The sequence below is a fragment of the Micrasema longulum genome, unplaced genomic scaffold (genome assembly GCF_059751315.1).
Source record: "Micrasema longulum isolate JH-2025_06_02 unplaced genomic scaffold, ASM5975131v1 h1tg000489l, whole genome shotgun sequence".
Taxonomy (NCBI): domain Eukaryota; kingdom Metazoa; phylum Arthropoda; class Insecta; order Trichoptera; family Brachycentridae; genus Micrasema; species Micrasema longulum.
Window position 1 is genome coordinate 236969 of NW_028277686.1, and position 21599 is coordinate 258567.

The 21599-nt window shown below is 33.4% G+C and overlaps 1 protein-coding gene across 3 annotated transcripts; it reads left to right on the forward strand.

The window, feature by feature from the left end:
• On the forward strand, nt 1–20107 carry LOC148281170 (D-3-phosphoglycerate dehydrogenase). 3 transcript variants are annotated; one of them, XM_088227153.1, is made up of 8 exons: nt 1–119; nt 3956–4098; nt 8594–8745; nt 10486–10705; nt 13941–14073; nt 15194–15309; nt 16600–16702; nt 19913–20107. In XM_088227153.1, exons 1-8 carry the CDS (start codon nt 2–4, stop codon nt 20035–20037), a joined length of 1110 nt encoding a protein of 369 aa, XP_088083279.1. In that variant the 5' UTR covers nt 1; the 3' UTR covers nt 20038–20107. The 3 variants fall into 3 exon arrangements, with proteins under 3 accessions (XP_088083279.1, XP_088083277.1, XP_088083278.1); XM_088227151.1 differs by lacking the exon at nt 1–119 and adding an exon at nt 147–379; XM_088227152.1 differs by lacking the exon at nt 1–119 and adding an exon at nt 147–179.
• The last annotated feature ends 1492 nt before the right edge of the window (nt 20108–21599 follow it).

The window sequence follows — 21599 nt, forward strand, 5'->3', positions numbered from 1 at the left end:
TATGAATCGCTTTATGAAGTTTTTTAAGGTTTTGAGTTTGAGCGGAAGAGCGTCGTTTTTGTTAGTCTGGACGCGTCTCGTTTTTAATACAAAACAATATTGTGATAATTATACATCTTGTAAGTTTTCAGTTTCAGTTTTTAGTTAGTTTCAAACTGGAATTTGAGTGTATCGGACGTGTAAGTGATAAAGCGTTTGTTATTTTTGTTTGCGAACACGTTTTTATTGACGATGTCGCCTTTTTTGTTTATTTTACCGGCAAATGAAATGTGGAATTATTAAATAACTCGTGTGCACGCGTGGCTTGCATGTGATTTACATCTAAATTTACGTCAGCTCCAAATGATTTTACCTCCATTATCAAATTATATTTACATAAGTATGTTTCTCTTTGGACTGTGCAATCTGTGTATCATTATTTTTGCCACAAAATGCACTTATAGATACTGATGTAGATATAGTGTCTAAACCCAATTATCATTTTAAAAGTGTACCTACTAACATGACTTTATATGAATCACAGACGTAGTGGCTTACAAAATTATATATTTTAATATTTTACGTACATTTGAGAAAAAACAAATGTTAGTACTTTTATGTCAAGTAAAATACATGAAAGGGTAGTTCATTTAAAGGGATGAAACGGAATAGAAAGTATATTTAGTAATATCCTAAATATAACATTATGGGCAATCAGATTCTCATGCGACAATAAGAAATTTCAGTTGTTTTTCAAAAAATTTTATTTGTCAATAGACCATCAAACTGAGGCAAAAAAAATAATTTATCGGCGATGCAAATTTTTTATATTTTGTAATTTCGGAATTACTCCGCTTGTGACGTCACAAGTTTTCTTCGGTGAGTTCTGCTGATTAGTGAATTGGCTTTCCGTGAATCGTAAATCTATTTATTCATTTGGTTTACAAACATTAGAGATCAAATCAAAGGACAATCGAGACTAATAAACCATGGACTGAAATTATTCAATAAACAACCAGACAAAACTAAACAAAAGACTCAAACAACCTTTACAAAAGATGCTTAAAATATTATTATTAAAAGTATAATGTGAATTTTAAAAGTAAAAATATTTTGTTAAATGTATGTAACCCGTAAGGGTTTATCAATGAAAAATTTAAATTAAAAAAAAGCATTTAAAAAATACGTAATATACAGAAACATAAAAAAAAAACACTACTTATTTTTCATCAATTACTTATAAAATACTTACTTATAAAATACATATTTAAATAATATTAACTGTACAAATGGCTAAAATTAAAATTTAATTATTCGAAAAAAAATGTCGGCCTCGTGGTGTAATGGTCAGCGCGTTTGCCTACCATGCAAAAGGCCTCCGGTTCGATTCCCGATATTGCTGATATGAAATATAATTTAAAAGGGAGTTTTTACACTAGAATATTTCACAGTCCCTGTACTGGTACCTGAAGCGTAAGACTGATCACCTCACCTTAATGTAACAAACATGATCAAGATACGCTGCGATTGGTGTACCAATTCAGTGCCCTATGCACCATTAGGTGCGGAAAGGGAATGATGATGATGAAAAAATAATTCGTTAATATGAAATATATATTATATACACATGTATTACAACACTTTATCATTGGTTGATTTGGAAAAACTAGTAACGCCGTTTAAAGTAGTAAGTATTTATTAAAATCTAATTTTTTTCATACATTTTGTGGACAAAATTGAGCATTTTCGATACCTCATTCTGTTCGCGTTCAATCCAGGGAATAAAGAGAAAAGAAATAAAGAAAGTAAGGAGAATACATTATAGACTAATTTTTTGCAAAATAATGACGAGGAATTATCGGGGTTGGTATTAAATAAGAACGCTTTTCTCGAAAACCGCCATGAAAGTTTAATTATAAAATTTTTACCTTAAGTATGGGTGTTAACAGTGGCGGCTGAAGGAGTTAAAAATGGGGAGATATTTTTTTTTACTAAATAGGTACATGTGTATTTTACAATAATTTTCAGTTTTTTTTTGTAAATATACATGAATATATCCATGTCCATATAAATTTTTACAATATTATACACAAACAACAATATTTTAAGATTGTCCAAATTTTTGTAGACAAGGACTGGATTCAACTCCCTGGGGAGCTGTTAACATTAACATATTACAACAGAGATGAAGAACATTTTTACCAAATACTTATCATAGCGAGTTTACTAACCATGCACTTACTTTATCTTGGCTCATATAGTTTCTTAAAAAGGTCTTAATTAGATTTAGCGTCGAAAAACATATTCCACTCTTAACTGTCACCATCGTAATTCCACTAATAAAATTACTAGCACATTTAACTTTAAAAACACAAACACATTACTAAACTTTTACAGGATTTCACTTTTACGAGTCAATATGAGTTTAGTGCATACAAAACAGGACCCTAACAAACACTAGGTAATTGGACACGTGCAAGAAACAATATATTATAATACTATTAATTCACAAAGCACATTTTAATCTGGTAAAAAGCGACGAGAAAATATAAACATATATTAATCCTTTCCATTAAGAATTCGTCATTTTTAAGTATAGTTATATAAAATACATGGGAATTTATTTATCATCGTATCTCTTCCAGTCTAGACCAATGCCAATATGATATTATTATTATCCATATTATTTTTATCTTCCTTGTTTTATATTGTTATCTCTACCGGGACAAGGCCCGCGCTCGAATTAATTTTGGGCAAAATGCTACGATGTTCATGTACGCACGGGACGTTTCATCTCTTTCTTTCTCATGAGAAAATTTAGAAATAAGACATTGGCTTTGGGACGGTTACAGAAATGACCCGCGCATTCGACATAACATGAATATTTGACGGCGCACGTGCTTAATAGTATCAAATATAAATGAAAGTCAATGTCGCATTTTTCGTACATCCGTCGTTGTTCTTCGATCTTGACGAAACGTATAACGTAAAAAAATCAATATCTTGTAGAGCAAAAATTTTTCTTTCGAATGACGTATAAAATTAACTATTTTGTTTTACTTTTGGTGTTCATTTTTTAGTAAAAAAAAAAAAACAGACAAAATTCAAGTTGACACATAACACGCAAATATGATGTAGAAATTGTGAAATTAAGATGTTTTTAAAAATATGTATTGGAATTTCAGTTGCTCATAATTATATTTTACAATGGATTTTTTATCTTGTTTTGATTACATTTATGCGCACACACTATTTATATATGAGTTTAATTTTTTTCTTATATTTAAAATATATTTAAGTAAATTGCTATTCTTTCATTTTAATTGTATTATTTTTCTCTATTTTCTTATTTAAAAAAAAAAAAATCTTACACTGTTTTTTATGTTTATTATTTTATACGTAGGTATACAGTATTATGTCTGTACTCTTTTTATTTGATTATTAATTAAAACTAATGTCTGAACACCCGATGACAAATTATTATTGAATAGTTTATCGGGACAAAATATATTTTAATACTTTGTTTTCTTTATAATGTATTAATATTGTAATAATGTGTATATTTTATTGAATAAAGACGGTTATAATGACCAATTTTCATGTAAAATTGAAACATCATAGTTTCATCAAAGATGTTCCCTTTTTTATATGAAAATGTATTCTTTTCGACATAATATTATGTAATTGGGTAACTCAGAATCAAAGTCTATAGAACGTGATAGTGTAATGAGTAAAATTATTTTATAATCTTTGAGGTCAAGTCTCGATAAAGCGTGTAGGTAGAATGAGTATACAAATTTTGATAATAATTATAGTCTATGTAGCATGACAATTGTATTATTTTTTTACTCTTCTTTTATTCCTACTTACTCGTATTGCATTCAATATAATATATACGTACCTACTGCATCTTTCGTATTGTAGTCTTCCAAAGGTTTTATAGTGAGACATTACAGTCAGTTGTGTTTTTTTGCAGACACTATCAAAATGGTCAAAATAGAATCGGTGTTGATTTCGGATGCTGTGGATCCCAAATGTGCGGAGCTTCTAGTACAGCATGGCATCAAAGTCACCACAAAGACAAAGCTGTCGAAGCCAGAACTGATAGAAGAAATTAAGGTAAAGACATTCAAATTCAAGATAGTGATAAGTAAAAGACAATTGTCAGTTTTAAGTTGCTAACCAAAATAAAATTGGATGAAGAAATTCATATAAACTATCGTCATCGAAAATATTAATTTTAAATAAATTATTGAAATATTATTCTATAATAATAGTGGGAGCAAAATGTTGGGATTCGTTCTCCGAACTCTTGAATACTCTTCTTAGGCTTCTTTATAATGCATTGGTGCGAAGTAAACTTTAGTGTGGATTTCTGATCGGGACGCTCCACGAATTGAAGTACCTACTTTGTTATGCTGAAGATGGTTCAGAATAATTTTTTGAGGTATCTTTCTATCTTTACTTTAGGGATTGCGGATACTATCTGCGGTTGTACCCGTTTGACTTCATACTGGGAATGCTTGGCTACAATAGTTTGGACAAAAGAAGAAATGCATACTTGCTTATGTAAACAAAAGTGTAATGGAGAGTATTTTTTTTATGTTCCTAATGACTACCTTAGACATAGGCAGCTTAAGCTGGTTTATCTTCCTGCTTGCAGAACCAACCTGCCGATGGTAATGCCAGTAGGAAGAGTGATGTCTTTACTCAACCGTATCTCTTCGGATATCGACATCTTTCATATCAGTGAAAAAAAGTCAGAGAGGAAAGCATATTTTTTCTTTAATTGCTAGCTATTTTTTATTTTACCATCTTCATAAATCTAAATTTTAGGCTTAATTTTTTTGTGTTATGTCTGCCTTGAAATATTTTTGTATTCTACATTGACGTATATAAAAGAAATAAATACAGCGTATATGGTGAACCCCGTCACATCCAAATCTACAGCGATCGGCATGAGAAAGATGACATTTTAGCATATTTAAAAAAAAAATTTAGAAGAGTGACAAAACTAAAAAAAGAAACATTTAAAAATCAAAAGGTTGCGTACTTCTGCAGAGCGCAGAGCTTGCTACCGCCTCTGTACTCTTGTTTTCTCCCCTGCAGAAGTAAGCAACCATTCGTTTTGTTAAATATTTTTTTTAGTTTTGAAAAGCTTATAAATTATATTTTTTAATATGTCAATATGTCTTGCTCATACGGATCACAGGGTTCACCATACACGATGTATTATGGCATATATAAATATTTTATTTAAATTAAAAATATTTAATTACGATGGTGCATTTGAATTTTTTTTGGTTAGCAACTCAAAACGAACAATTTTGTTTAAATTTCTTATTCAAATTTTGTGTTATATATTTACTTATATTTTTATTAAATATAATTAGGATTCTTGAGATGTTTGGGTTATTGTGGCGTATATTAATAATCCTTCTTGCCAGCGTTTCGGACAGCGTTATAGCGTCCATGATCTAGGCTGAGCATATTAATACACGGTACAACCAACCAGAAAAACACCACGCTTGCCTCTTTTTGGAGTGGTATTTCGTTTGCTTTTTTAAATGTGTATCTATTGCTTACATAAAAAAAAGTATACTCGTAAATAGCACACAAATAATGCATAAAAATAAAATGTAAATTTATCATCGAAAAAATGTAACGTTACAATATTATTCCGAAGCAACCATTGATGAATTATTATGTAAATTATGCATGTAGATATTAGATGACGCATTTAAATTTACTAAAATATTTTTTGTTATTTTTTTGTTTTACTTAAATCGATCGAAAAAATTTAAATCGTTGTTTTTTTAAATTAAGTATGTACTCATATTTTATTATTTGTATTTCATCTAGTATGCTTTGCTTAAAAAAAATAAGCAGTAATAAATATTATTTACTACTACTACTACTACTACTACTACTACTACCATCACGCCATTTCCCCGTAGGAGTAGGCAGAGAGAATGGACCGCCACACACGTCTATCCTGGCATACACTCCTAGCCTCTTCCACATTCATACATCTTGTCATACATGCCCTTCGGTTCTGTCTGCTTTTGACATGACCAGACTTAAGATTTTGGTTTATCTGATCATGCCACGTCTTCCTTGGTCGTCCTCGTCTAACGTTGCCGTTCATTTTTGCCATATATACTTGTTTTACCATTCTCTCGTCGTCCATTCGTTCTACGTGACCAAACCATCTCAGAGACCCTTTCTTAATCTTATCAATTATACTTGTCTCAGATTTACACTCTCGCCTGATTTCATCATTCGTAACCCTGTCATACATTGATTTCCCACACATTCGTCTAAGAGATCGCATTTCAACCGCGTTCACTCGGCTTTCATCCTTCCTCTGCCAGTTCCATGTTTCACTTCCATACATAAGTGTTGGGACTAAAACTCCGTTGTGCACTGCCAGTTTAGCTTCGATTGACATATTTTTATTAGAAATTACTGTGCTTAGTGCTCCGTTCATTTTGTTGCCCGCATTCACTCTTCTTTCAACATCTTTTTCTACTCTTCCATCTCTTGAAAACATGCTTCCCAGGTACACAAATTCTTCTACTTGTTCGAGACATTCGTTTTTTACATTTATTATGCAGTCAGTAACCTCACTATCCCTTTCAAATACCATCACTTTTGACTTACCTTCGTTCATCGCCAATTCGCTCTCCAGGCATACATCATACATTCTAGAGACTATTTGCTGTAAATCAGCCTTGCTGCTTGCTAACAGAACTGCATCGTCAGCATACAACAAGCAGCTTACTGAAAAATTATCCATTTTTGCTCCAATACCCATACATTCTATCTCTTTCATACAGTTGTCCATGTATAGATTAAACAACCATGGTGACATTACACATCCCTGTTTCACGCCTTTTGAGATCGCAAACCAAGATGTCAATCCCCCATTAACTCTTATACACGCTGAACTCTCCTCATAGAGAGACGATACTGCACGTATAAGTTTATTGTTTACTCCATACTTTTCCAACACGCCCCACAATTTCATTCTATCTACTTTATCATACGCTTATTGCAAATCGACAAATGCGCAGAATAGTTTTTGACTTTTTGCCAAAAACTTCTCCGTTAGCATTCGCAGCGCAAAAATTTGATCCGTGCATCCACGTCCACTCATAAAGGCTTCTTGCACGTCCCACACTTTGTCTTTCGTCACCTTTCTTACTTTCTCGATTATAATTTTCCCATACAGTTTACCGACAGAACTCATAAATATTATTTAATTTACGTTTAATAAATGAAAATAATTTTAGCCGTTCTGTGGGATTTAAAAAAATTATAAATGCTTATAAGAGTCATATTAATAAAAAATATTGAACATAAAAATTACCTACATTCAGACTTAATTTTAGAGATAATTTTATGTTATTAATTTTCGACAAATGCAATAAATAATATTATTGCTGATGAGTATTTTATTGAAATATAAAACGCACTACGAAATATTATGACGCAAACTTGAATATCAAACACATCATTACATAACTTAATGAGAGTAAAAACATCTGCGTCAATATTATATTGGAGATTTAAAACTAAAAAAATCTAATAAGCAAGCAAAGGTTATTTAGCGATATTATTTAGCGAGTCACCTATTAATCCTAAATGTCTTTAAATATTTGGATATAACCACTACCCGTACCGGTTTCGAGATGTATGCGTCCCTTCGTCAGGACACCAACTAAACCAACACGGAAAACCCACTATTCACCTTCACCATAGTTGTTGCACAAAAATATAAAACCAACACGACATGCGTTTTAATAAGCAACCCTTACATGCACTGATTGGATCATGAAAATATTTTATGTTGTGGGAGAAATAGTTGAAAAAAGGAGAGGGGATCCGTTGCTTGCAACTTTTTCATGTTCATTTATATTGTGAATATATTTTTTTTTTTATTACCTACATTGTTTAAATATATTTTCATTGATAATACGTTAAGAATGAGTAATCAAAGCATGAATTTGTTAACATAAAACTGACTTTATTCACTCTAAAATATTAAATTCGATACATTTTTCAAATAAACTCTTTGATAAAACATGTAGCCAATGATCTTTTAACAAGTTTTCTAGTTTATCGATACTTTTATTATTCATATCTGATTTCGTATCGTGGGTTAAACCTACCGATGCTTCTTAGATTATCACTAATAAGTCATTTGAAATGATTTACAGACAACCGATACTATAATTTGTGCGACTGATAGCTAAAACTAAAGCAAACGCTATATTAAAAATGTTGTAAATACATAAAATGGCTTTGAAATCCCAATTTTCTTCAAAATATTTTTTGGAAGCCTCCCTTTCAGCTCGAAGCCTGGAATTTATTCTAAGAGTGCATTTACCGACGTTAAAGGATCCTCCGATTTTGAATCCCACCATCTCAGATCATCTTTTTACTGCCCAAGTCTCAATTTAGCTCAGTGACAGTCTCTACTTTGTTAACATTGTAGTTTTTTGCTTCAACTCGTTACATTCCTCGTTCTGTTATTTTGGATGGCCGCCAATATTGATACGAACAGTTGATGTGTATGATGTTAATGGTCATTTTTGGTTTATTTTTCTAGAACCATGATGCTTTGATAGTGAGGTCCAGCACTCAGGTGACCAAAGAAGTATTAGAAGCTGGAGACAGACTGAAGGTAGTAGGAAGAGCTGGTGCTGGAGTCGACAATATTAATGTAGATGCAGCAACTGCCAAGAATATCATTGTTCTCAAGTGAGTAGATCATTATTATGTCAGTAATAAATGCGGCATATTCCTGTTGAATTGGATCAGTACCTATTATTTTGATTATAGAGCCAGGTTAAAAATTTATACGAGCTTTGAATTTGGTGTATATAAAACTCAAATTCTTAAAATTATTTAAGGAAAATATATGAAGTTATGTACTTACTTACTCTACGTGTCCGGTTTGATCATATACTGCCACTCCAATATGCGGCGACGTATATCGCCTTGTCATTTGCCACAATTAGGTCCCCAGGTTTGCAGTCTTTTCCCATGAGCAGGCATGTCAGTAGGTGGCTGTCATCACCATCATCACCGGAGAGGTACCCCCATCTTTGGAGATTTTTTTTACATCCTTTAACACCCTCCCGTAGTCTGTTGAGGGAGTAGGGTAGGTATTCACCTTCTTGAATACCCTCACGTGAATTCAGTCTCTCTCCATTGGTGTGAGGATTCAATAGGGGAGGTGGCTGAAGGATGAAGTTATGTATAATTCTGCTACCTCAGTTTCAATCCTGAGGATCGGTTAGCAGCAAAGCGCTGCATTTCTTCTTTTACTCCGCTCGGTTTTTAGCGATCCTCTTCAACTCTGTATAGAAGTTGCAGTCCATGTCGCGGCATATTCGCTCCACATACTCTCGACGAGGATGTCCTCTGCCAATCGATCCCTCAATCGTGCCTTCCAGTATATTCTGCAGGAGATTTTCCTATCGATTCTGCACGCCTTTCTGTTATGGTGTTTTAAAGGTGCCTGGTTTCTTCGATCCTGCTGAGAACCTCGTCATTTGTAATTTGATTTATCCAGAAAATTAAAGATTCGTCATTAGGTCCACATATCGTTCATCTTTAAGACACTAAAAATCACAAATGTAATTAGGTACTAAAGAAAATTGGTAGCCAAAAATCAGATTTGAGACATAATTATTGTCGTATAGATTGTCGTATCTATCCATTCTTCCTTTATCTGCTCTTAAACAATGCACATGGCATCTTTAGTGGGGGTCCACGTTCAAGGCGCACGGAAGGAATGCGGTAGTGTGTTGTGACGCTGTCCGGTTGAGCTTAGATAAAAAATCGTATCATAATGACCTTTCCGCACCTAATGGTGCAAAGGGTGATATAAATCCCGATCCAAGCAAAAAATGATCGCTTGAATATGATTTTTATATGACTTTTGACAATTACCAAGACGGTATGCTTAACGATCGTCTGGATTTATCTACCGAGCAATTACACAGCCTGCTCCTTTAACGCCTCGATACGTACACTCAGAAAGATAGTAAAACTGACGGAAAAAACATAATGACCAAATATTTTTTTTTAAGTGACAAAATTTTTACGGCTAGATGCTCTAATATATTAATGGAGCATTTTTCGAAACTTTTAATGTGTAGATATGCGTATCGAGGGGTACTAGACCCGTCAGTACAAACCGATGTACTTACATCAAAACTTGAAGGTGGGTAGTGTATCTTCACAATCGCCCGGGAGAATTTATCTTCAACTATACCGTCATGGTGAAGGTATGACGTCCTAAGCTTTCAATCATAATCGCGGCCCAAAGACCATGAGAAACTGCCGAGTCTTAGATTATTTTTGCGCGGTTACCAAACACGGTAATGTCCTAGTCTAAAGCATAAGGTGGACAAATGACGAAATAAAAGAGTGGACAAGAGTGGGTTTTTTTCCAACTTTCGTTAAAATAAAGCTATTTTCCTTTTCCTTCAGCACTCCCGGAGGTAACGCCATCAGCGCCTGCGAGCTGACCTGCAGCCTGCTGTCCTGTCTGGCCCGCAACGTGGTCTGGGCGGCCGCCGCCCTCCGCGGGGGGCGCTGGGAGCGCGCCAAGTTCCTGGGTCAGGAGCTGCAGGGCCGCACCCTGGCGGTGCTGGGGCTGGGCAGGGTGGGACGGGAGGTGGCCATCAGGATGAACGCCTTCGGAATGAAGGTAAATCTAAACACTTTTACTATTTTGTGTATATTTTTTGGGCTTATGATTCGGTGATATGTTGTTTTCGCAGTTTTATCGTAAAGAAATATTTTATTTTTTTTTACCACACAAGAGTTTAATACATTATAACACGACTAGTTTCGGGTAATCAGTATTACCCATCCTCAGGTGTAAATATAAACTCATTCGGCTATATTTGATTAATATTTACACCTGAGGATGGGTAATACCGATTACCCAAAACTAGTCGTGTTATAATGTATTAAACTCTTGTGTGGTAAATTTACAAAGTGTTTTATTTTAAATATACAAGAAATGTTTATGAATTTTGAGATTTCGTAATACTAATACAATATTAACTGACATTATATACATTTTTGAAAATCGCATTCCTAAATTAATAAAGTACAAACCGGGTTTGTTTTTTTTCATTATTAGGGCCTTCTATTAAAACATGATAACATACAGCAAAAACAAGTAACATTAATTTACAATAAACATTAGAACAACACAAACAGAAAGGAATAACAATATATCTACAAATAATAGACAACAAAAAAAATGTACAAGAATAACATAAAATAATGATTGAAATAATAAACATATAACTCAGAGATAATGTAGAACTATTACTAGTTATATAACTACTCCACTGTTGGTGAGAAGAGGAGAATTTGACATTTGCGAAAAGAATTCTATATTTGAAAAATAATTATTTAATGTTTTGGAATTCAACCATAAACAAGTTTCTAGGTACCTATTTAAATCGAATATTTAAAAATAAATTATTTTAAGTTCTGGAATTCAATTACAAACTAGTACATAGCTACCTACTTACCAGTGAAAAATTACACCATCTATTTTACGTTTATCCGAACGGTTTTTACACGCTTTCAAGACACAAGCAAACATTTCAGTTTCGAATTAAATGTCAAGCTCACGTCAAAACAGACGACTAAATACGCATAGAGCAGGACTGAACGTTTGGGCATGAGTTTAGTGTCATAATTTTAGAGGGTTCTGGGTGCGTCCGTGTGTATTAATAGGATGATTTTTTTAATAAATAAATATATTGAATTGTAAATTTTGATTAGCAACCTAGATATTTTGTGGAAACACGCATATTCCTACTATTATCATACATTTATTTTTAACTTATAATATCATTGCCCCCGATTAGCAACCATATCTTTCACGGATTAATAATTTTATATCTACTGATACTCATCAAATATAGATAATTTGATGTCTAGAAGTAACATCAAATTCAAGAGATGGTTATGCTATTAATATTCTATAATAATATTATTGTTCAGTGCTACTTTTGTGAAAATCACCAGGGCGCTGTACAATAAATATCCCAACAAATCTTGCAGCTACATGGCGCATAAACGGTTGGAATTCTAGTTCCTCGTTTCCATTGAGAAATTTCAGTGGTTTTTATCTGTTTTTATTTATTGATATAATTTTAAACTAAGCCAATTTTCAAAAAAATGTTTATTGTTTTATCAGCATTATGATTTTTTAAAGATTTGTATTTCTAAAATTACTTCGCTTTTGACATCTCAAGTAATCTTCCGTTTCTCCTCTGTCCATTCTGCCGATTAGTCCGTTGATGGTATGTAAACCGTATATCTTTCACAGCTCTCTTATCATTGGTTTACTTATATGAACTAGTGACTTCGTCCAAAGCAGTTAGTTTTTATTAAGATATTTTTTATTATTTTTTTCGAACATTTTCAAGAAATTTTGACTAACAATCTAATGCTCTAATCTTTACCGCACGCAAGAAAACATTTTTGTTAACAATTTCCCGTAGGGCTGAAGTTCTTCATTATGATAGAATTTAATATTAGATAACAGATAGGAGCTAGATTGATATGAAATGAAATCTAGCCCCTATTTAATATTTATTTGTAAATATTGGTGTTTTTTTAAAAAAATCTTTATAAATAAGAGCTGGATTACAACACATTCTGCAGCTAAAACGATTGAAATAGGGAAACATCACATACTACAAACTTCAATACAAGTTTTGTTAGTATACTTAATAATGTTTAATCTTATGAGGAAACGCGGTCCGACTTTTCTCCAAACAAACGTATTCCCGTATTTTCTCTCTGGATTATGACACTAGAGCAGGGATCCCTGAATTCAATAATAAATTCGGGAAAAGAACACTAGAGTACAATATACCAAAAATTTATAATATGCTCCCATTAAATATTAAAAATCAAAAAAACTTATCTGGCTCAAGATAAAGACGCTGCTGAGAATCTCGCTTTTAGAACGTGGTTTTTTATATTAAGATTTTTTGGTGTTTTTTTTTTTTATTTGAACATTTTTTTTATTTTCGATGCACATATTTTTCTTTTTTTCCATAGTAATAAGAGTTCTTATATGTTTATAGAATTTGAGAGATAAGATTATGTATACATATTAGAACTTAACTATAAGCACCTGCTGACGTTCAGTAGGACTTGATAATTTATATGTTCATTTTTGTAAAAAAAAATATTTAAAAAATAAAAATATTTTACACACGACAGATTAAAATTAAAAATGGTTTATTATGGGAACTAGACACCGTTTTATCTGCTGTCTTCGGGCGCACGGTATACAAACTATATTTAAAAACGCAGAACGTACCGATAAGGAAATTTTTATTCAGATACTCTATCTAAAAAAATAACAAAATCGGTTGAATTTTGAGGTGCGGAAAACGGGACAGCCAAACGTGGATTTTGTCTATTCGTTAGAATATTATTTTGTTAAAAAAATCTGACATGCCGTTGTCTTTTTAACACCGTTGCTAATTTCGACCAAAAACAGCATCGCAAAAACATTGCTTACGAGCTGTTGGACTCTGTCAGTGACGACCCAAATTCGCTCCAAAGGATCATAACTGGTGACGAATCATGGGTTTATGGTTATAACGTGGAAACCAAAGCTCAATCATCCCAATGGAAGCTGCCGCACGAGCCAAAACTGAAAAAGGCGCGCTAAGTTCGGTCTGATGTGAAGGTTTTGCTTACAGTTTTCTTCGATTGCCGGGGCGTGGTGCATCATGAGCTCTCGCCACAGGGTAGAACGGTCAATAAGGAATATTACCTGCAAGATATGCGAAGCAATCCGCCAGAAACACCCGGATTTGTGGAAGAACAAAAATCGACTTTTTCACCATGATAACGCCCCTGTATATATTTAATTTTACTTTTTTGTTTTTCCTCAGATTATTGGCTACGATCCCATTGTGTCTGCAGCAGATACCATGAAGTACAATACACAAAAGATGGAGCTTAGTGAAATTTGGCCATTGGCCGATTATATTACTGTTCATACCCCTCTGATGCCCTCCACTAGAAGTAAGTATTTTCGAAAATTGCATTGCGCATTTATTTATTCATTTTATACTTTTTATACATTTTTATATACTCACATACATTCGTATATTTATGTGTTTAAATTTCATTATGGCAGGCAGGCATGATAGGGTTCTTGGTCCCCTGGACAATAAAGGGTACACCTCTACTCTAATTTTTTTAAGAGGAAGTTCAGCGTTTTTAAAATATTTTTTTCATTTATAAAAGACTATTAAACTAAGCCAAATAATAAAAAAATTGTATTATTTTATGGTTTTTTAAAGTTTTATATTTTTTAAATTACTTTGTGGGACGTCCCAAGTTCTCTTTCCTTTCTTTTCGATGAGTTCTGCTAATTCGTCATTTGAGTTACCGTAAACCGGAAACCTATCATAGCTCTCTCACCATTGGTTGATTCGGAAGAACTTGTGACGTCATGGAATGTAGTTTTATCAAAATAATTACTATTATTTTTTTATACATTTTCAAGAAACTTCGCAGTTACAATTTAATAATCTATTTTTACCGTGCGTAAGAATACATTTATTATATACAATTTCCCGTGGGGCTGAACTTCCACATTTACGCATAAATACGCTGTCTTAGCTCTTGTAGCAAGAAAAAAACAGCAGAAGATTCTAAATTTATAATATCCAAAAAAGTTTCTAGAACCCGGTTGTTGATCCTTTTTTTTAATATAGTAATGATGTGTGGGGAAATTTAATAAATAAATAAATTTTAAAAAAGGTGATATTGGTTCGGGCCCGGGCCCCTGGACGTTTGCCCCGTTGCCCCCCCCCTTTTTTTACTTTTAAAGAAATATTTGAGTTTTTGTGATATGATTAGATATATTAAAATTTTTGAGGCCATTTTTAACGAGTTGTAAATAACTATTAGAAAATGGGTATCAAGTTGTGGTAGAGTAGCGTTCGAACCTTGGACCTCTGATCTATGAGTCCGCGATAATAGCTACGGGACCACGACCCGACCCAATTCTGTAATATAACTGTTTTTTCTATGGGAAGGAAATAGGGAACCGAAATGAAAAAAAAATATTTTTAAATATTGACTTTGACTTGACTTAAGCGGTGTCTACTTTTTCAAATTTCTCTTTTTTTTTCAGATTTAATCAACGCTGATGTATTGGCCAAATGTAAAAAGGGCGTTTCTGTTATCAACGTAGGAAGAGGAGGTCTAGTTAACGAAAAAGACCTTTTGGATGGACTCAACAGTGGACAGGTAAATAATAAAATAACAGTTTGAATTTAGGCACGAAAACACAATTTTAATTATAAATAGATAAGATCAAGGGTAGTTAAGTAAAACTTCCAAGTTGAAAAGTTCGAAAGTCTTAGGTCTTCTATCGAGATGTTTTTGGCTTTTTTTTGTTAGACCGTTTTTAATCATTAGTCATTTTTTTTTGTACCTGTCTACCGGGCGCAAGCGTGTGTTTTATGAAGGCTATCTGGAGATCATATATTTCCACAGTGAAAACCAAATGCCGCCTGTACAACTCCTGCATAACACCTATTCTCCTCTACGGCTGCGAATCGTGGCACCTCACCAGGGCTCAAAACAGCAAAATACTGAGTTTTGAGAATTGGTGTCTCAGAAGAATCTTGGTTGTGCGGTGGTTTGACTCGGTGAGGAATAAAAATATAAGAGAACGGACGCAGCCTTTACAAGGCATCGGGTTCTTGACTGCTGACAGTTCGTCGGCAGATTGTGTCAGAACTTCGGGACGAGAACCTGACTTGGGAAGACGCACAGGAGCTGGCAGCCGATAGGATGCACGGAGGCTCTTTGTGGATACCATATGCTCCAACTAGGGAGCAGACATGGAATGATGATGATGATGTAAATACTCTAGAGAAAAATTACGCCAAAGATAAATTGAACGTAGTTATGCAGAAAGCAGCCAGCCATAGAAAAGTGAAACTGAGATAATAGCACTTTTGTGAAAAGGGTGAATGATCGAATCTACACGACAGTTGGAATGTTTTTGACTTTAACACATGATAAACAATGAATACACTAGCTTTTTTTACATGACAAACAAGAACCTAACTATGTATTTGACCAGTTTTAATGATTTTTAAAGTACCGTAAGATTTTTCAAGTGCTGTGGGTGTTTTCTGAAAATTGGGAAATGCCGTTTTTGTGATCGACATCATTTTCAGAAGGTGATTAAAACATTTTTTTTTGTATGACAGCAGCCTGGCTGTATTTAGCAGAACATAGCATTGACCTTACTGCACCCGATAACATCAATATCTATTTTTTTCAAAATTGTGGACTGGCTGCTTTCTGCATAACTACGTTCAATTAAAAATCAACCTGAAAATAGACATGACGATTACACCGACCGGACGAGAGATAACATGACTAAACCTTATAACATTTCTCATATAACCTTAACGGGTTTTTAAAATAATAAATAAATGAATATTTTTTTTAAATGTTGATTTTTTAATTTTCGTATTATCTTCTAAATCTTTTTTTTATACTTGTTTTTATTTTTATATTTAGGTTAGAGGAGCAGCCCTAGATGTGTTCGAACAGGAACCACCGACAGACGCCATCACACTCGAACTTATTCAGCACCCAAATGTTATTGCCACACCACATCTTGGTAAGGAAAAAATACTAACTAGTTTTCCAAGCCTTTCATTTAATCAACTATATTTTGAATTTGTCCAAATTTTTGTAGACAAGGACTGGATTCAACTCTCTGGGGAGCTGTTTTCATTTTTCATTTCATTTTTTTGCACCACAACAGGCCAGGAGGCCCAATTACAGTGGTGAATTACATTACAGAACAACCAGGCTTGAGAAAAATCACATTTTAAATTTTGTGTTCTCACCGGGAATCGAACCCGGAACCTTCCGTGCGTGAGTCAAGCGTCTTGACCACTACACCACGGAGGCCGCCATCAACATATTACAACAGAGATGAAGAACATTTAAGAGAAGGTAATATAGAAGTCTAGGCATGTACAGGGCTCATGACTTATGTGAATGTTACACAGTGTGTAAAGGGGCCACATAAACCAGCCAATGACAGGTCATAAGCCCTGTACATGCCTAGACTTCTATATTACCTTCTCTTAAATGTTCTTCATCTCTGTTGTAATATCCTTTCATTATATTTAAATAAATATTTGCAATCAAGAATGTATATTTTAAAGTCCTTCTGAATTCCAAACATGCAATTCGTCACAAGGTTCTTGTATTTATTTATTTTTTTAATCATGTACTAACCTATTAATTATTTTAATTGAATATTACACTCAACGATATTTTCAGTATACCCAAATGTTTGTAGACGTTTTCGATTTCCCTCGCTAGGGAGATATGGCGATCTATTTTTTTGCAAAAGGGAGGAAAAACATTTTTGAGAAGAGGATATACAAGTCATGCAAGTCATATGTCAATCGAAGCTAAACTGGCAGTGCACAACGGAGTTTTAGTCCCAACACTTATGTATGGAAGTGAAACATGGGACTGGCAGAGGAAGGATGAAAGCCGAGCGAACGCGGTTGAAATGCGATCTCTTAGGCGAATGTGTGGGAAATCAATGTATGACAGGGTTACGAATGATGAAATCAGGCGAGAGTGTTAATCTGAGTCGAGAATTGATAAGATTAAGAAAGGTTCTCTGTGATGGTTTGGTCACGTAGAACGAATGGACGACGAAATAATGGTAAAACAAGTATAAATGGTGAAAATGAACGGTAACGTGATCAGATAAACCAAAATCTTAAGTCTGGTCATGTCAAAAGCAGACAGAACCGAAGGGCATGTATGACAAGGTGTATAAATGTGGAAGAAGCTAGGAATGTATGCCCGGGTAGACGTGTGTGGCGGTCCATTTTCTCTGCCTACCCCTACGGGGAAATGGCGTGATGATAGTAGTAGTAATATACAAGTCTAGGTAATACTGGGCTTACGAGTCGTCATTGGCTGGATGATTATTATAATTTGTAAATCCATGAAACTTGTTTACGGCCGTTGTTATTATCTTTTGGTAGAGTGCCCCAATGAAGGGAAAAAATAGCGGTGAAATTGTTACAAAATTTGCTGTATTTTCTACGCTTGAATTTCACCAAAGGCCCGAAAAAGTTTCCTCAGTTGGCCGATAGATGGCAGACATGTAACAAAAATTTTGACGTATTTTCTAGTTGTTCGAATTAATAAAACTGTATTGAAAAAAGATAATGTTATCCTGCTTATTAATCAGTTTAATTATATGACAATAGTATAGAAATTATTTTTTAAATATATTTCTTGAAAAGCATAGTAAAAAAAGCAAAATCTACAAATATTTAGACAAACTATATAAATATTGTAATGACGCAAAGAATTCAAAACATAAATGATTCTAATTAAATGATTTGGGGGTAACCGTCAATTTATAGTAATAATTCGAAAAAATACTGTGTGTTGTTTGATTATTTTATTTTTAATTAAATTAAATATTTTTTACTTTTCCCATAAAAAAGGAAAATACTCATTTATACAATTATTACAACATATCGAGGAAGTACAGTGTTTTTTATATTTATTAATAGAGTATCAAACTAAAACAAACCATTTTATTTTTATGTATCGTATTATCATCCCTAAGATTTTTTATTTTTTTCATTACTCCGCGCGTGACGTCACTCTACAGCTAATTGTTGTCCTGATTGGTGGGATGGCTTCCCGGAAACCGGGAATATATCACAACGCTCTATCATTGGTTGATACATATGAACTTGTGACGTCATTTAAAATATTTAATTTTGATTAAAAAAATAAATTATGTATTTTTTCTTACATTTTAGAGAAACTTCACCGTACAGTTGAATACTAATGCTCCAATTTTTACAGCATGTATACAAATATTTTTTAATTCAAATTCCCGTAGTACTGAACTTCTTCATTGATGAGGTGTAATGTTTAAAGCAACGTTGAATATACTAATTGTGTTTGTTTAGCAATGTAATTATTTTGCATCTTGAAGAGTGTGTCTGTATGAGTAATAGGATGTGCCGATATTTTTTTTCCGAATTTTGAAATGAAAGGAGTCTAAAAAGTTGCCCTTTGGGCTACTTGGAATGCAAAAAATATAAAAACAAATATTTTATACTACCTTTGACCCTCAGCCAGAGCTTGAAGTTTTCGAAAAAGTCATTTTTTTACGCAAAACCAGCTGTCATTTCGTATTTAAGTAAGAAAATCAGTCCAATTAAGATTTATAATGGGCACTTAAAGCTTATGAAATAAGCATCTAAAGGCGTAAGTTGCACTTTGTTTTGTGCACAATGAGCTATTGCTTTTGTCAATATTAGCCAGGCGCTCAACGCAATCAGTTCCGCGGAGTGTAAACTTTTTGCATTTCGGAAGTTTTAAAACGTGTTCGAATTTGTAATGTGAATAAAGTATATCTTTACTAATATTAAATAATTTTATCAATATTGATAATTAACAAAATAATCAGACAGTTATAAACTTCAAACCTCGTTTGAGGGCCAAAAGTAGTATGGAATACTTTTTACGTTCAATGTGATCCAAATGCAACTTTTTAGACTCTTTTTACTTTGATGTCTAAAAAAATAAAAAACTTCATACATCGTCAACCCACCCTATTATTAGAGCTTGCTTATGCATGTATGTGACAGTTTGCTGTAAATATACGTAAACAGTGATTATCTGGTTTAAAATATTAAAAAAATAACTCTTACGCGGAAACTAATCAACCACCTTATCAATCAATTTAAAGTTGTAATGAACGCCCTTCTTTCCTAAAAGGCTAATTTAAATTTAGTGTCTAATTTTGTAACTTATTTTGTTTTTTCAGGAGCATCAACAGTGGAAGCTCAGATCAGGGTAGCAGTTGAAGTTGCTGAGCAATTCGTGACCCTGGCTAATCCAGCCAAACCCCTGGCCCAAGTTTGCGCTGTCAATCCTCAACTGCTGAAGTGATGGAACAACTTACATAACATTATTATTAATCCCATCTGCCATTTTTCTTGAAATAAAATGATACCAAGAAGCGTCGCTATATTATTTCCTAAAGTTGATAAAAAAATAAATAAATTAGTTGGGTTAACTCTTGTGAGGCTGTGATTTCACAATAGTCTACATACGATACAAGACTTGATATATCTTCCTGATTTTTTAAAATTATGAAGTTGTGTTTTTTGCAATCGTCAAATTGTCATTTTCCCACCGGATTCCCAAAGTACAATTTATATAACTGCGCTGAATTTATAAATAACAAAAAACAATTATCCTTGCTACGCGAAGGACGAATGTGACGCCAATACAGCGATACATCTGTATAAGAGAGAGCACGCAGATAGATATAACTCATAACAAAGAAGACAAAGACGCTGTTTTGTAGCTGATGTTTGTGTGAAATAGATTCAGTCGGTTATTTACTGTGATGGGGAATTTTTTATTTATTTTTTATTTATTTATTTAATGCATAGAATACACAATTTGACATAGACACAATTATATGTTTTTTTATGTCCCGACTTGTTAGAAAATTCCGTGTTAAGTCGGGACTCTTCGATACATAAATCAAAAATATTTATTTACTTATTAAAACAATATACAGGTAATCAAAACAATATGCAAAATAATCAAAACAATATACGAAATAATAATTGAAAAATATACAAAATAATAGACAAATAAAAATTTATAATACATGTCGAAAATGGAATCAAAAGTTATATAATAATACGTATGACAGTGCTGACAAACACATATACGATGTACGTATATGGATAATAATGAAAACAGCAGCGATGTTATGCATTTATTCCCGAAGCAATCTCATACAGTGGTCTCTACCCCTCGATACAATCCAATTATGGATCTTCATCTTAAATATAGACGTTGTTTTGGAGATCTTAATATGTTCATCCAAGTCGTTGAACACTTTTGGAGCTATATATGAAAAGTGTCTCCGAGCAAACATCGTATGCGTTGTCGGTATTAAGAAGTTTAGGGTTACGCGAAAACCTCGTACGGGCATTCTGTTGGGACCTCCTTCCGTAGTCGCCTGACCAGAAAATTGTCAATACATTCTTGATATAGATTTGATGAATATCAAGAACTTTTAACAATTGAAATAATGGTTCAGATGGGTAAGTCGGAGGGCACCGAAACATAACTCTAAGAATAAGTTTTTGCGTCTTGTTAGGGGGTTCATGACAATTGTCGAGCAACCTCCCCAGCCAATTATGCCATAAGCAGCCACCGATTGGAAAATGGCAAAGTAGACAGTTTTAGGAGTGCTAATGTCCAGGATGTTTCTGAGTGAGCTAAAGACATGACACAGTTTCCTTAATCTAGATACCAGGGACTGAACCTGTGTCTCCCATCGCACACATCTAAGAGATGGCCGGCGTATTTATGATTTTAAATTTATTTTGCTTTAAAGGGGCTAAATTGTATGTTTATTTTTATAAATTACGGAAAAAAAATTATTTTATGTATGTATTAAATTTATTTTTATAAATGTTTGAACTTTG